Source organism: Zalophus californianus, chromosome 9 (genome assembly GCF_009762305.2).
Source record: "Zalophus californianus isolate mZalCal1 chromosome 9, mZalCal1.pri.v2, whole genome shotgun sequence".
In the NCBI taxonomy this organism is placed as follows: domain Eukaryota; kingdom Metazoa; phylum Chordata; class Mammalia; order Carnivora; family Otariidae; genus Zalophus; species Zalophus californianus.
In genome coordinates, this window is record NC_045603.1 from 60,569,376 (window position 1) to 60,586,223 (window position 16,848).

At 46.7% G+C, this 16,848-nt stretch overlaps 2 protein-coding genes across 8 annotated transcripts in view; both read left to right on the plus strand.

Annotated features, from left to right (window-relative positions):
- The window catches only part of LOC113921584 (cyclic AMP-dependent transcription factor ATF-7), an 81,621-nt gene extending 75,004 nt beyond the window's left edge, over positions 1-6,617 (plus strand). For 6 of the 7 annotated variants that reach the window (XM_035729141.1, XM_027592428.1, XM_027592426.1 and 3 more), the window contains 3 exons: positions 755-952; positions 2,162-2,270; positions 5,730-5,947. In XM_035729141.1, coding sequence (XP_035585034.1) covers positions 755-952; positions 2,162-2,270; positions 5,730-5,947 — 525 coding nt within the window. Of the gene's footprint in view, positions 1-754; positions 953-2,161; positions 2,271-5,729 lie in introns of all 7 variants that reach the window. The other variant, XM_027592425.2, reaches the window with a different exon arrangement.
- A 6,675-nt stretch (positions 6,618-13,292) lies between these two features.
- Positions 13,293-16,770, plus strand: NPFF (neuropeptide FF-amide peptide precursor). Its single transcript, XM_027592432.1, has 3 exons — positions 13,293-15,724; positions 16,175-16,296; positions 16,403-16,770. Exons 1-3 carry the CDS (start codon positions 15,620-15,622, stop codon positions 16,518-16,520), a joined length of 345 nt encoding a protein of 114 aa, XP_027448233.1. The 5' UTR covers positions 13,293-15,619; the 3' UTR covers positions 16,521-16,770.
- The last annotated feature ends 78 nt before the right edge of the window (positions 16,771-16,848 follow it).

Consider the following 16,848-nt stretch of genomic DNA (forward strand, 5'->3'; position numbering starts at 1 on the left):
TTTTAAGAGCAACAGATCCAGGAAGAATTTGTTTTTGGCATTGTTTTACATTATATAGTTTCTTTTATAGAGATGGCTGACCTTTCTACATTTTAATTTTGCCTGCTCTTATAAAGTTGGTCTATCTTCTCGGAACACATACCGGCTAATAGAAAGGAAAGATGATCCAGAAATTTGCATAAAAACAAACAGAACAAACAAGGTGGGGAGGGTGATTGCTGAGGATGATTAATAACTGACTATAAATAAGAATGTACCAATTCATATCTCTCCATGATAGCCAGTATCTCACCGGTAGTAAAGTCTTTCCTCCTTTTCTGAAACTTGTTGTAGCATTCAATTGTTTGTATATATTGCTTGTCCAAATCAGTGATTCTCAAATATCTTTATTCCTGTCTCCCTAAAAGTTCCCCCGATACCCAGCCCCCATTACGGTTTCCCCTCCTACAGGAAGATTCCCTGTTGTTAAGAAACAAAAAGTGACGCTCGCTTCATCTTGTCTGTCTGTCTCAGAAATAATCAGTTTCCACCTGAGCTGTGGTTTTTCTAAGTTTGGGGCTGAGAAGACTGGAAGGAAATGGGGAGGCAGAGAGAAGAGAAACTCAGGGGCATGGTGATGAGACATGCTCTGGTTGCAGAGACTGGTACATCCCTTTACCAGATCTTTACCAGAGCTTACTAACCTACCTGACATCAGGTTTAATTTGCAAAGGGTTGATGTTCCCTTCAAGTAACTCCTCTTTCTGGGCCCCAGGTCTCACCAGCCCAGCCCACTCCCAGCACGGGAGGGCGACGGCGACGCACAGTGGATGAAGATCCTGATGAACGGCGGCAGCGTTTTCTGGAGCGCAACCGGGCTGCAGCCTCCCGCTGCCGTCAAAAGCGGAAGCTCTGGGTGTCCTCCCTCGAGAAGAAGGCAGAGGAACTCACTTCTCAGAACATTCAGCTGAGTGTGAGTGGGTCCCTGGGTGGTTATTGGGATTGATGAATCTGGAAAGTGAGATTGAATCGGAAAAAAGTGAAACAGTATAAAAGAAGATGATAACTCTTTAAATTAGGAGTGTTCCAGAAGATGTGCCAGGAAGAATGCAGAAAGAAACTCTTAACTGTCAAAATTGAAATATCTTCCCCAGGGGTTAGAAAAGACTTACCATCTACTCCCAAACCTGTTGCTAGAGTCTGAATCATCCACAGACCCATTTGGATGGGGGAAATTAGATTAATTGTCCCAGGGTACTCTTTTAGGTCATCAGTAGAATCCGACTGGGATCATGGAGCACCCAAAGGGAAATGTATTTGCCCCGGATAATGCAGCTTAATGAAAGAAAGAAAAAACCACACGAGCACAAATAGAAAAAGTATAATCCAGATATTTTCTTGAATATTATTTTTTCCCTTCTTTTGATAACTTATTATAAGATTTCATTGCAAAGGTATATATGAATATATGTATATAGCATGTATACCTACATGCACACACAAGTGTATAGAACAAAACCAAAGTTCTTCTTCAGTATGCCTTTCCCAGTCTTATTCTTTCCTGTGGATGAGTTTGGTGTGTACCTACCAGACATATATGTATTTCTAAATATTTTTTTCATTTATACTTTTTGTGGGTTCGTCAGGGAGGGACTGTGTGTTTGTTTTAACATAACTAGGTTGATAGTATCTCCTGGAGATCTGGCCATGTGTCTAGAGAATCTACTTCATTTTTTTTAATAGCTCTATGGTAGTATATTCTGTAGTGTGGTTATATTATAAGGTATGGGTATTTACAGTGTTTCTAATTTTTTGCCAGAACAGCAGTGGTATAGTTAACATTGTATGCACTTGAGTAGGTAGTTTTGTTAAATAGATTCCTGGAAGTAGGCTTTCTTAGTCGGAGGACATATGCATTATTAATTTTGGTATGATTATGTTTATCCTAAATAGGAATAATGTTTCTATTATAAATCCCTCCTTTTCACTGTAAGCAGCTCCTGTCAGTGAATTCATGAGTGTACTGGCCCTGAGCTGTCTGAAGCCTTGCCGGATGAGGAGTCTCCCAGATTCAGGGGAGAAAATCCAGGCAGCATTCTGTCCTCACCGTGGGAACAGCCACTGGGGGCGCAGGGGTGGAGGGTACTTTTTCTTGATGCTCTTTTCTTTCCTCCCTCTTCAGAATGAAGTCACATTGCTACGCAATGAGGTGGCTCAGTTGAAACAGCTACTGTTAGCTCATAAAGACTGCCCGGTTACTGCACTACAGAAAAAGACCCAAGGCTATTTAGGTGAGTGGCTCACAACCTAAGCAAGGGTAGTCAGTCAGTAAACTACATGTACCGAGTGTCTCAACTGTTTATAATTTTATAATCCGATTCTGAATGTTCTGGAGGGATCCACACTGATGAGTGAGCAGCCTTTCTGGAACAGCTAGTCCTACAAAATAATTTTGTTTTCAGAACCATATAGAGTTATCCTAATTATCTATCGTAGTTGTAGATAAAGGGTAGCAATATTTATCGGGTGCCTACTTTGTGTTAGGCCCTCTACCATCTGCCCAATTCTCTCATGATATAGATATTGCCTCCATTTATATACAAGAAAACCACTCAGAATAGTCATGTACCTGAAGTTACACAGTTGGTGAAGTAGCAGAGCCAAGATTCCCATCTAGGTCTTTCTTATTCCAAAGATGCTATCTTGGCCTCAAGAGAATATAAACAACAGATGATACATTGGCGTTTGTTAAGCATTGTGCTATGGGGGTATATTTTATCTTTCTAATGATGGACCCATGGTGGTTTTAGTTTGTAACCTATGTGCACACATAAAGTAGTGCTAGAAAGAGATGGTCATAGAGTCGTGCTCGGAACAAGCACAGTCCTGAAATTAAAATTACTGTGAATAATTTGCTTATGGACAGTGAAAGCTAATAAAACATTTTCCTTTACAAATTTAATAAATTCCTAGAAATTTTGGCTATCAAATTTTGATATATTAAGTTATTTTTCCACTGTCTTTATCATTTCAGAGATGTGTTCCCATAGAAAAAGAGTAATAACCACATCACTCATTTTAAACATTTCTATTTAAATTTTAATTTTAATATGTACTTCAGGATACATTCATTTATTAAGCAGATACTGATTGAGCCTCTTCTGTGCCAAGCACTGTTTTATATACTGAGAATATAATAGGAAGCCAGATAGATTAGATTAAAATCCCTGCCCTTGAGGGGCTTATATTTTAGTAGGTGAAACAGACAATCAGGAGGATAAATAGGTACAATATATGTTCTATTAGATAAGAGTAAATGCTTGGAAGAAAAAATAAAACAGGAAAGAGGAATATGAAATGTGGGCAGCAGGGTTGAAATTTTTTTCAGCCTTCACTCTTCTTTATTCAAAAGAAAACTTTTGAATAAAGAAATAAAGACTTTAAGGAAGTGACGGAGTTGGCTATGCATTTATATGGGAGAAAAAGTACTGCCAACGGGAAGAACAGCAAATGCAAAGACCCAGAGTGGGATGCACTTGGCACATTCTGGGAACATCAAGGAGGGTAGTGTGGCTGGATTGGAGAGAACCGGGGATGGAGAGTAGTTGGAGATGAGGTAGGGGAGCTAACAGGAACATTTTTATATAGGGCCTCATCAGTCCTAGTGAGGACTTCGGGTTTTACTCTACATGGGGGCTATTAGAAGGTTTTTAGAGGAAGAGTGACATGACTGGTCTGACTTACATTTGAAGAGAATCACTCTGTTAGAGAGTGCAGGAGGGCACAGCAGTAGCAAGCAGTCCATTTAGGAGTCTGTGGCAATCATGTGAGCAAGAGGCGGAGCCTTGGGCCAGGATGGTGGTAGTGAAAATGGTGAGAAGGGGTTGAGTTCAGGGTATATTTTGAAGTTAGAGTGACAGTGTCTGATGATGGGCCAGACGGGGTGGTGTATATGAGAAAAGAATCAAAAGCTGCACCAAAGTTTTTGGCCTGAGCAACTGCAACAGTGGAGTTGCCATTAGTTGAAGTAGAGGAAAGTGTAGAAGCAAATGGATTAGGAGGTGTGTCTGCACCTCAGATTTGGACAAGCTGAACGTAAGCTTGCAGGCGGAGGTATCAAGTGGAGGCTGGTTATATGGTCCTGCAGTTCAGAGGAAAGGCTGAAGATAAAACTTTGGGAGTCAGCAGCATGTAGTTAGTTTTTAAAGCCACAAAACCAGATGAAATGGTTTCGCTATTGAAAGAGCACAGACAGAAAGAAGAAAGGTAGTTGCAGGACCGAGCTCTGGGGTACTCCAACACTTCAAGGTCAGAGAAAGAAGAAGAAACCCACAAATAAGGTGGAATGAGCTGCCAAGAAGGCAAGAGGGAAATAAGCTGAGTAGTGAGTGTGGCATTCTGGAAACCGGGATAAGAAAGTGTTTCCAGAAGTTTAGTGATCAACATTTCAAATCCTTTTGATGGGGAAAGGAAGGCAAGGATTGAGTATTCATCAGTGTGAAGTCAATATACAGTAAGTTTTCTGCTCAATCCCTTCAAGAACTTTTGAGGGGCAGGCAATCCATTAAGCTACTTATTTATTACAGCAAAGATGTATTTGGTTCCTGCTGTGTGGTGTAGACACTGTGGTAGGTATTTGACTCAGGCCAATGACACACTGTACCTCTGAGAGACTCAGAGTTATGAGGAGATAAACATGTCAGCCTGTGAATAAGGTATGCACAGATATCCCAGTCAAAGAGCCCCTGGAGTGGGAGTTTCCTGAGGACAGGGCTCCTGTTTTATTCATTATATACCGCAGTGCTGGCACATGGAAGATGCTCAGTAAAATGATGAATAGATGAATGTGTGCTCTGAAAGCACCAGCGATGAGATAGTTAATTTCATGAGCGTAACAAAGAAGGTTTCACAGAAGAGGTTATATTTGAATCCTGAAAGGAGACTCAGACATTCATCAGGAGAGAATGAAAAATACAACCATTGGTTGTTCTTATTTATTCCACACATCTCTGTTTAAGCAGCCGTGGAGGCTGTGTGATGTTTCATAAAACTTGACTGCAGAGCCACACGGAGTTACCTTTGTATGCAGCTCAGATATTTGTGTTTATCAGTAAAGTGTTATCATCACTTTAGGTGAAGTGGCGTAGCCCATAAAAAATGTTTTCAATCATTAATGCCTAGCCAGTTGATAGTCAGGAGGATCCAACAAGCCTCTTTGTAGTTTGTTGTATTAACTGAACCTTGGCCAAGGACTGGTCATTCATAACCTCATCTGAGTGAGCTTGATATCTATCAGGCTTACCTGGGGTGCAAGTGCATGCTAAGGGAACATAAAAAATAATGGAATGATTAAATTCTTGTGGGAATTAATCAGAGAGGATAGCTTAAAAAAAAATCTATTTTAAATCACCTTTTAAGACATGACTGAAAGGAAGAGTGTTCCAGTAGGGGTAATGAACTACACAAAGACGCAGAAACCAGACGGTGTAATTAACATGCTGAGGGGTTACTTTACTGAGATAGATAAATTAATTTGGGCCTAATTCTTGCGTCCCTTCTCACAACTTCCCGTTTCCTAGCCCCTTCGTGGCTTAGAAGCTAAGATTCTGGGAAGTTTCCCCCCCAAAATGATGGGGCCTTCCTTTTCCTTTTGGGCTCCTTTAGAATTAATGGCACAAGGTGATCTTGCTTATTTCCCCATTCTCTTTTCTAATCACTTGCTCTCTGCTCTTTGTCTTCCCTCCTGGCAGAAAGCCCCAAGGAAAGCTCAGAGCCGACGGGTTCTCCAGCCCCTGTGATTCAGCACAGCTCAGCAACAGCCCCTAGCAATGGCCTCAGTGTTCGCTCGGCGGCTGAAGCTGTAGCTACCTCGGTCCTCACTCAGATGGCCAGCCAAAGGACAGAACTGAGCATGCCGATACAGTCGCATGTGATCATGACCCCACAGTCCCAGTCTGCGGGCAGATGATGCCTCCCCTGGTGGAGAGGTCCCCAGTCAGAGCTCGCCCGCCCGAGAGCCAAGAGAGATGTCATCTTATCGCCTCCCATCTGCCTTGGACATGGCAATATGGGGGGGGGGGGGGAATTGTGTGTTGTGAGTAATGGACAGATGTGGGGCTTTTCAGCCACATGGTCATGTACATTGACACCTGTACTAGGAGTCTCCCAGCCCCAGAGCCACATAGATCATCCCCTACGGGGCAGTTTCTGATGTACCCACAGCCAAAGGCCTTTCCAGATGGTCCGAACAATCACCCCTGCCCGTGCATGTGTACCTGTCTCTTTTAACACTAACCCTTGCACTGCTAGGTTTTGGGTTTCTCAGTTCCCTCTCTTCCCACTAAGCCATGGCTGTTACCTTCCTGTTCCTTAGCAGCACGCCACTTCCTGCTAGGTAGGGGAGGCTAGTATTGATGGCAGGTCACCGCTGGCCCGCCCCAGCCACCCAGTGGGCTCAGGACTTTGTCTCCCATTAATTGCTTATTTTATCCCTTTACCGCCTTCCTGAAGTCTAGTTGAAACATTCACTTACGGCGAATGTAAAATTACCCTTGATGTATGAATTAGCAGTATTTTCCAGCTCTTCCATAAACTTTAGTCCTTCTCCCTACCTGCCACCAAAAAAACCCAAAAACAAACAAACAAAAAAAACAAAACAAAAAAAGCAAAAAGAAAGAAACAAAACCCCAAGAATTCTAGTCCTTTGTCAGCTATTTCCAGAGCTATTTGGGTCTCTCGTTTTGTGTCTTGAGTTTTCTCAGTCTACTGGTGGGGCCCTTTCCACCTACCACTAAGCCTTGGCAAGATCATCTCGTGGCCTTATTAGCTCTTGCTTGTTGGTGAAAAGGGAAAGTGCCCTGGGTGTGACTGGCTGATCCACCTCCTCCGCAGTCCACCCTCCTGCAGTGATCATTAGGGCAGGCAGGAACAGGAGAGTTTGACGCTCGTTCTGTCAGGTTCCTGGATTGATTCTTTATGTCTTAAAAGAGTTTACTGGCCAAAGCATACATAACTCCTTTTGGTCGTCTGTCCTCACCTGCCTCTCCCTCTTTGTTCCCCTGCCCGGGTCACTGCCTCTGTCTGTCCAGGTGCAGCCCTCTGGAGCTGTTGCGTAGGGCACTCTTGCACTCCCTTGCTCTTCTCCCATCTCCCAGCCTCACCCAGCTGTCTTCTTTTCCGGGCTAGGGTCTTCTGTTCACAAGTGTCCCTCACCCTGGATCTCCTTTCTCTCATTCACCAGGCTCCTAGGCTAGCCGCTAGGTCTCTCTGCTCCTGTAGTATTTCTTCAGTTCTCCTCTGCTTTCTGCCCCCCTAGATGCAGTGTGTCCCCAGAGGCCTGGCCCCAGGACCCTGAGGCATCAGAGCCAGGGTCCTGAGTGGGTTTTCTTGAGGATAAGGTAGGATGGGAAGAGGCAGGAGAGAGGAGGCGCAGTACTGATCTCAGCAGGAGACCCCTGCTTGGTGAAGGTCTGGCCTGCCTGGGAAATTGGTGACTATTGCGCTCAGCCATTCTTACTGTGAGGAGTTAGGTTACAGGGGGAGAAATTCATCCCTCTTGTCCCTCTTTCTTCCTCATTAAGACTTCTCATCTTCCTTTGGCTCTGAACTATGCAATTTCTACCAGGGCCATAGGAAGCAATCCAAAGCCAGAGGCCTGTGGATAGGTAGGTCAGCTTTAATAGCCTGTCAGTATGAATCCCTTCCAGTTGTCCCAGAGCCACCTTCTGCCATCTGCCCAAGCCAAGAATGTCCTTTTCTCCCTCTCTCCTACCTCCATCTTAAATTTACATACAGAATAACTGCCAGCTTCCTTTCTTACTTTGTCTCCCAGAATTGGCTGTCATAGGGGGAATGAGGGAACATTCTAAGCTGCAAGATTCCCATCTTCTCAGATGATACACTGGTGAGCCAGGCAGAGGACATGTTCTATTGCGTCTGTTTTAATTTCCCCTCCTGCTTTTCAGAGCTGGTGCTGAGCAAGACACACCTGGTGAAGAGAAAGGAGAGAAAACATGATTTTCTCATCCTCTACCACCCGGGACCCAACAGGAACAGCCCCTGAGGTGACTCAGTCTAGCAAATGGCATGGCAGATGGTCAGGATGCCACTTACCACCTCCAGGGACTTCATTTGCCTTTAACAGTTCACAGCCATAACTTGTACTCAGGACTTTTCCTTTAGACGGCTGTGCCCTGGGACTTCTGCTTTAGTTGTGTTTCATTTTTTACTTTCTTTATTTCCCACCAGCAGCCTTGCCCTAAAGCTTGACTGAGTTTATGGCTCCTAAGGAGCCTTCATAAGACCCTTGACTATTTTTCTTCCCCCTTTAGTCAAGTGTTTTTCAAGTTAAGAATTATTTTGTCACTGCACACAAGCCCTGCCTTACTGCTTGGCCTTGGAGGAAGTTTGAGTCCTGTCTGTCTGTCCCTGGGTAGGATAGCTGATTTATTTAGAGGGTCTTACTTAGTTTCTTAGTCCCCATGTCTCATTCTCTTGAGTCCTTACTTCGTTTTCATCAGTAGGAAGTTATTGGGGACCTAAATGAGGGGCACTGCCAGAACCTAGGTAGTAAAGCAGTAGGAAGGGGCAGGACAGAACCTCGTAGATCGCTCTTTAGTTGGTCCGTGGCCTCACTAAGAAGGCAGAGCAGTTGCTTATCCTGAGACTGTCATAGTTACAGGGAATGTCACTTACCTTGTTACTCCTGCCAGCCCTGTGGCCACTCCCCCTGCCCTCTGCTTTCCAAACTTACCTGGACCAGAACCAAACATCATGGAGGGTGTCACTTAGCCCTTCTTACTGACCATGGCCTTTCTAGGGGCCTAAGGGAAGATACTTTCTGAAAGGATCTGGGAGTATGGATGCCTTGAGACTCTTCTGCGTGAACACAAGACTCCGGCCTCCTGCCTCATCTGAGAGACACAGCCGGTAGATAACCAAGGCCATAGAGAAAGGTACCAGACCAGGTCTTGAATCTTGCAGACTTTGCCCTAGTCCTTTCAAAGAAAGCTTGCTCGGAGTTGAAAAGTCTGAGAAAGCTTCCCTCACTGCTAAAGAAAGCTAGAAAAATAGGCCCTCCCTTACTCTTTCCCTGTTGGTTGTATGCCCCAAATCTGGCTTCCTTCAGCCTCCACTCCTCTCCTTGGCCCTAAGCACTAGACCATATACTCTTGGTAGTGGTTAACAAGGAGATGGCCTCACTGAATTTCTTTCACCTTGCTGCCTTCCCTGTGCCTGTTCTGTTGTTCTTGGCTCCTATCCTGATTCACTGCCCTCCGGCACCACCCATCCTGGTTGACGGGGTACTTAACTATAACCATGCCCTGTCTATAGCCTGAACCACCGAGCAGACACCAAAATATTCCTCCTGTGGTTTCTGAGGCTCCCGTGGCTCCACACTGAGAGCTCCTTTAAAGGTGCTAGCCCTGAGACCGCCCTTCCCCCCGAAAGCTCCCCCTTTCTTTCATGACTTCCCATCCCCAAATCATTATTTTTCATTAATATTGTACATTGTATACACAGGAAGGAAATGTATTCTTTTTTTTTCTTTAATTTCATAACCAGTCCGTTTAGAATCCAGTCCTAGTTATATCACATATGCCTTTGTTGATATGCTCTTTCTGCTTTCTTTAGACTTTTGTTTGAAGGGGCGGAGGGAGGAACAGAACAGGCGAGGATCCTAAGGCAGAGTAGAGGATCCCCCTGCCTACTTCAGCCTCCCACAACCCTAACCATCCCTCTCATAGTATAGAACTGATTTCTCTCTGTTTGTGTTTGCACACATGCATGTACACAGACATAAATACCCACCCACCCCTGAGTGGTGGCCCGGCAGGAATTAGCATCAGCTGCTGGCCACCATTCCCACCTTCTGTTACCAGGTCTTTCGTCACTCTTTGGGGTAAAATGCTACCCCAGATTGAGAAAAGGCTGGGGAGAGTAGGGCAGGTTAAGGCGGCTATGTCCTCTGTAGGTGCAGGTTTGTATTTAGCTGCTAGGGTTTATTTTATTTTTTTAATGGGGAGCTGGTAGCACAGAGCTATCTCACCACCATAGCTACTGGTGAGTGCTGTTTCAGCTGTAAGAAATGACTAGGAGCACTAGTTTCATTGGCTTTCCCTTAGGGTGGTGGGTCTCAGAATGTGGTCCAGGACCAGTATAGCACCAGCAGCACCAGCATCTGGGAGCTTGTTAGACATCACATTTGGGCCCCACCACAGACCTATTGAATCAGAAACTCGGGCTGGGCTCTAACAAGCACTCCACGTGATTCTAATGCACACTAAAGTGTGAGAACCATTTCCTTAGGGGCAAGCTGGGACATCCTTGTAGGGTGTCGGGGATATTTTAAGTACCATCCTCTGCCTGAGCACTAACACATTTTACCATTTCCTCCAGTCCCTCTCTCCACCCCCATTAAAACAACAACCACGTCATTCATCTCAAAATCTAGGTTTGTCTTCCTTCTACTTCCTCCTAAAACCTGTCCTGCCTTGGTCTGGATAGGAATTGTCCCATATTCCCTTGCAGACTGGTCACTCCACATTCTTTGTTACAGGAAGGATCGGCTGGAGCTCTAGCTGTCCTGTACACACACACACACACACACACACACACACACACACACACACACACACACACACACACACACACACACACACACACACACACACACACACACACACACACACACACACACACACACACACACACACACACACACACACACACACACACACACACACACACACACACACACACCCCACACACCCCTTTCCGGTAGGGAGATGAGCCTCTAGCCCCAACAGTTGAGGCTGCTGCCTCCTTACATAGTATCTGTTAAAAGAAAGCAGTGTGTATCTATGGTTATATCTCTGTTCATCTGTATATCTTTGACATGTAGCAACACCTCTCCATCTCATCAAGAAACTCGACGCTGGGTCTGGGTCTCCCCCAGTCCCCAGTGGTGGACTTTGACATGTGGGAGGATGTAGTGCTACAGGCTGTTTTGTTACAAAACTGTCTTGTCCCTTTCCCTGCCACCCAACTCAGCATGATCCCTGTGAGCAGGCTCTCACAATCTCCTGGGACGGGCTGAGGCAGAGGCTTCATTCTCTCCTCCCTTCTCCTCCCCTCTCCCGTCCCCCTTACCACCCAGCAGTTATCCCCCCAGCCATGCCTTCTCCCGCTCCCCCTCGCCCTGACATATATTGTGCCTTATTTATGCTGCAAATATAACATTAAACTATCAAGAGAACCACTGTTATGTCTAATGCTTCAGTACTCTCATCTACAAGTCCCATTGGCTGCTCTTTCTGGGAACTCGTTGGGCTTTCGTGTCTGTGCTCTTCCTCGCTCTCCCATTTCTGAGGACAGAAGGAGCAGGGATTCTTATCCCTCCTTTTTATGCAGGGAAGACACAGCCTAAAGAAGGTAGGTGGTTTATATAAATTACAGAACACGAAAGAAGGCACAGAGACCAGGGCTCATATTTGTGCACTGCCCCGGGGACAAGGGCCCTCGGCATCCTGGGAGCCTCATTGCAGAACTCGTGCGCTTTATGTGGATAGGGGATGGTAGGGTGTTTGAAGGCAAGCGGCCTCTTCTCTTTCAGTGTTCTGTCCCCTCCTTTTTCCCAACAATAAGAACAAAAACAAGCCCTACTCTCAGGAAGTTTCTGGCATGACTGGGGGAGTGCACACATAGACAACAGAGAGAAAGTGAAGCTTTCTAGGATTCTGTCAGTTCTATGGATGTGGGGAAGAGCTTGTTTAGAAGCAGGTAGGAGTCACAAGAAAAACAGGTAATGGTCAGGAACTATGGCGAGGGGTAGGGCAATCTGTATCCCTAGATAATTAGCACAGGTGAGAAGAGTGAGCCAGGCTGAAGAACTTGACCACCTGACCAAGAGGTAGCAGGTACCTCTGAATTTTTCCCAGTAGGAGAGGAGTGATACGGAAGCTGTTTGCGGTTGGTGTTTGCAATAATTGACACAAGTAGGGAAACTGAGTCTCCGTAGGACAGTGGGAAAGGGAGTGGTGATCTTCACTGTGTTGTGGTCAGGAGCACATGGGGTTCCAGAGAAGGGTAAGAAAGTAAGTATTTCTTTGGTATTTGCTGAAAGCCAAATACCAAAGCCAAGATTGAGATGTTTTGGAAGAGAGGAGACTGAAGGCAGGGTAGTTTCCCAAGTTCTAGAATAATTAACCCATTCCCACTGCAGGCCTATCTTGTTTTATTGCAACGTCACCTTATTATGCTTTGCAGATAGCGCGTTTGTGTGTGTGTGTGTTTTGTTTTTACAAATTGAAGGTACAAGACTTCAGTGGAGGAAGTAACTATAGTTGTGGAAATAGCAAGAGAACTAGATTTAGAAGTAGAGCCTGAAGATGTAACTGAATTGCTGCAATCTCATGATAAAACTTGAACAAATGAGTTGCTTCTTATGGATGAGCAAAGAAAGTGGTTTCTTGAGATGGAATCTATTCCTAGTGAAGATGCTGTGAAGACTAGAAATGACAGAGGATTTAGAATATTACAGGGGCACCTGGCTGGCTCAGTCAGAAGAGCATGCGACTCTTGATCTCACAGTTGTGAGTTCCAGCCCCACGTTGGGTGTAGGGATGACTTAAAAAAAAAAAAAAAAAGTATTACAGAAACTTAGTTGATAAAGCAGCGGCTGAGTTTGAGAAGTTTGACTCCAATTTTGAAAATTCTATGGGTTTAAAGCTGTGAAACAGTATCACACACTACAAAGAAATCGTTTGTGAAAGGAAGAGCCAATCGATGTAGCCAACTTCACTGTCAATTTTACGAAATTGCCACAGCCACCCCACCCTTTAGTAACCACCAATCTGATCGCTCAGCAGTGAGCAACATCAAGGCCAGACCCTCCACCAGCAAAAAGATTATGACTTGCAGGGTGCCTGGCTGGCTCAGTCGGTAGAACATGGGACTCTTGATCTCAGAGTCCTGAGTTCAAGCCCCACGTTGGGTGTAGAGCTTACTTTAAAAAAAAATTTTTTAACAACTTGCTAAAAGCTCAGATGATAGCATTTTTTAAGTAAAATTTTATTTTACGATTTTATTTGAGAGAGCAAGCAAGAGCAGGGGGAGTGGCAGAGGGAGAGGGAGAAGCAGGCTCCCCACAGAGCAGGGAGCCCGACGTGTGGCTCGGTCCCAGAACCCTGGGATCCCAACCTGAGCCGAAGGCAGACGCTTAACTGAGCCACCCAGGCGCCCCTAAGCAATATTTTTAAATTAAGGTATGCACATTATTATGTGTTTATTTTCAGATATAATGCTATTGCACACTTACTAGGTTACAGTATAATGTAAACATAACTTTTATATGTGCTAGGAAACAAATTTTATTTGACTCTCCTTATTGTGTTACTTGCTTTATTGTGGTAGTCTGGAACTGAACCAGCAATATCTCCGAGGTGTGCCTATACCTACCAAAGGAGAGAGCGGTCCCCTCCCTCCTGGACATAGGAAGTTAGCTAGACCAGACCCTTGCTGAATTGAGCCTCAGCTCAGGTCCACTTGTAATTGATGATCAGAGATACCAGGAGAGTCAGGGTGGCAAACATTTATTAGCTGCTCTGTGCTAGATGGAACACTAGATGCTTTGTATTCATTAGGTCATTTACTGTTCTTAGCAACCTCTTGATAAACAGGAATAGTTGCCTCATTTAAGATGAGCTGAGGTTTAAGTTAAGACATTTGCTCAAGGCACATGGTGGCATGCAGGAGCTGGGATGAAAACAGCTCTGAGCCCAGAGCCACTCTGTGCAATCTAGAGGCCCACACCCCTTCACAACCCTGCTCCTCTGGACTTCTGTCAGGGGAGAACAGAGAAGTGGTACAGGATCCATCTCCCACAGAAAAACCCATCTGCCCATGGACTTGGATCGTCCCTTTTAAGCAGCAGTGAAATTCCAAGATGTAGTGATGAGGAGCGTCAGGTTCTGTGCTCGGGACCAGCTGGGGGACAAAGCATACAGAAGGGTTCACCCTAGCTTAGGCCGGATTAGTATCTAAAACATCCAGATGGAAACCCGCTCTAACCTACCTATCCAAAGTTATAAATTGGTTTCTAGATGTCTTGCTTTAAAGGGAGCAGTGATCCCCTTAACAAGAGAAGACTAGAGTGGAAGAGGGACATCTGTCTTCAAATACATGAAAGGCTTGCACACATGAAAGATGTGCAGTGTTCCGTGACTTGATGGGGCAAACTGAATCCCATGGTGGAGGCCACAGGAGATGGAAGACAGCTTGGTGCCCGGATAAATCTGCCCCATCACTGTCTCAGCAGATGGAAAGTTCGCTGGGGCTCATGTGTGCAAGGATCAGCACTGCTAATGTTTTGAGGATGCTTGCTCTGTTGCCAGATCCTGTGCTGAGCGGATTACAAAAAGTATCTCAAATAATGCTTTACCCTAGAAAGTAGTTCCTTTTAATGTTGCCATGTTTTAGGTGAAGAAACTGCAGTTTAGAGAGCTTGCTTGCCCAAGACTGATCCACAGGCTCTTGACGCCATGGCACCTCTCCAGCATAGGCTAGAGAACCACACTGGGGGCGGGGGGGCGGGCAGTGATGGCTGAGGAAGGGATTCTAGGATCAGAAGGAAAACCTTCTCTCTTGAGGGAAAATGATTTTTTCCTAAAAAGGCAAGATTCTTGTTGCCTGCCCTAACTGGTCAGAACCAGGCAGAGGCTGGGGTGACTAGAAGGAGGTGGATGAAACCAGATACCAACCCCAGGATCCTGCCCCTGCCTTTCGGGGACCCCTTAGAGTCAGGGCGTTAAGAACCTCCATCTACCGTCACCCTTCAAAGAGCAGAGAAAGGAAATGGCCGGCTCTGACAGTGCGGCGCTGTGGCCACAGGGTGGCAGCAGTGCTTCAGCCGCAGAGGCTGGCTCCAGAAGCCCGGGTGAGGCAGATCCTGAGCAGGGCTCTCCCGTGAACATGGGGTTTGTCTACAAAGATTGGAAGCGATCCCCACTTTCTGTGAGCTCTGAAACCTTTTAGTCTCCTTCTATATCCCACTTTTCTATCCACAGGCAAATCCCAGAGGAGTGATTCCATTTTTAACCCAAGGCAGACATCAGCAAGGGTGTGAATGGTCTGAATGACCCTGACTGCAGCCAGTCACGAGAGGGACCAGGCTGGGTCATCCCGGCTCGCTGTAACCCTGTGGCTCTTCCTGCCTTCCCTCTGTTCCAAGACATAGTGCCTAGACCTCCTTGACAGGACTTCCTCTATGCTTTTATTCTCCAAGTTAGGAAAGAGAGGTGATCAATTGGAGCTCTCCAACCTGTTGAAGAATTGGGGGTTCTTGAAGGCCCCCAGGGCCTGGCTCTGACAAAGCGTCTGCAATTAAAGATACTTCTTGAGCTCTGGAGACAGGATTTATGCATCTAATAAAGTCTATAACTCCAGGCTTAGGGGCTGGAGGCTGGAGGCTGGGAGCAGGAAGTCCCAGGAGTACCATGGGAGGGGATCCCAGGTGGCTCCTAATGGAGCGGTGCCTTTCCATCGCCTGCTCCAGATTCCCCCTCAGGCTGCTGCGGGGTGGGGGGACTGGGCCACAACAGAGATAAGAGGCGCGTATGGCTGCGGAAAGGCGGATGGCAGCATGGAGTCCAGGCGAGCCGCAGTGCTGCTGCTGGTGCTGCTGCGAACACACTGGGGCTGTGCCGGGGGACCAGGGCACGGAGGCGAAGGAGACCAGGTCTTCGCGGTAAGTTACCACCCCATCCCCGTGTCACCATTTCTCTTTGTTTTTATTTTTTAAAAGATTTTATTTAGAGAGACAGTGGGAGGAGGGGCAGAGGGCAGGGAGAGAATCTCCAGCAGGCTCCACGCCGGGTGCAGAGCCCGACGTGGGGCTCGATCCCACAACCCTGAGATCATGACCTGAGCCGAAATCAAGAGTCAGCCGCTTACCCGACTGCGCCAACCAGGCGCTCCCCCACCCCCCCCCCCACGTCACCATTTTTCTATCTCGGCTTGAGACTTGTGCTCTCAGTTCAAATAATCTGGCTGCCAGGATCTTCAGTGGGTCCTCACATCCGAGGAAGTGGCTCCTCAGCCTCCTACAACTGGCCTCTGGAAGTCACTCCTTTTTCCTTGTGAACTAAATGTCCAAGGCCTTTGCCCATCTTCCCTCCCCAATGCCCCTGAACCACAGGAGGAAGAGAGCGGACCCCATGCACTGCAGGAGGCCCAGATCCCTCTGTCACTCTTGCGCTCCCTGCTCCAGGCCATGCAGAGACCCAGCCGGAGCCCAGCCTTTCTGTTTCAGCCCCAGAGGTGAGTCTAAGAGGGCCATGGGCAAGGCAGGAGCCAAAGGGGAGGGTGGGGGCTCGAGAAGGGAGGTGCCAAAAGGACCTACAGTTGAAGATAGATCTCTCCCAAGGTTTGGCAGAACCTACCGGGGCTCCTGGAGCAGCAAAGAGCTGAGTCCCCGAGCTGGGGAGGGGTTCAGCTCCCCCTTCTGGAGCCTGGCTGCCCCTCAACGCTTTGGGAAGAAGTGACACGTCATCCCTTGATATGTTTGCATGCGAGGCTCACAACTAAAAGTGCCATGCCTCTCCTGGCCACCCCCCGCCCCCAATAAAGCTGTCTGGCTTCTGAATCCACATGTCTGTCTGTCTGAGACTTGAAAGGGCGGGAGAGAGCCCCAGGGCAAGAGCCACAACCCCTCCGTCTCCGCCAAACCAAGCTCTGCAGGGACTCAGGTGATGGGATTCCTGGAGCTCACTGCACCCAGCCTCCCGCCACCAGATAAGGCAAGCTTGGGGACATGTGGGGAACAAAGTGGGGAGGCACAACAGGGGAGGTGACCTGGTGCTAACCTCCCCT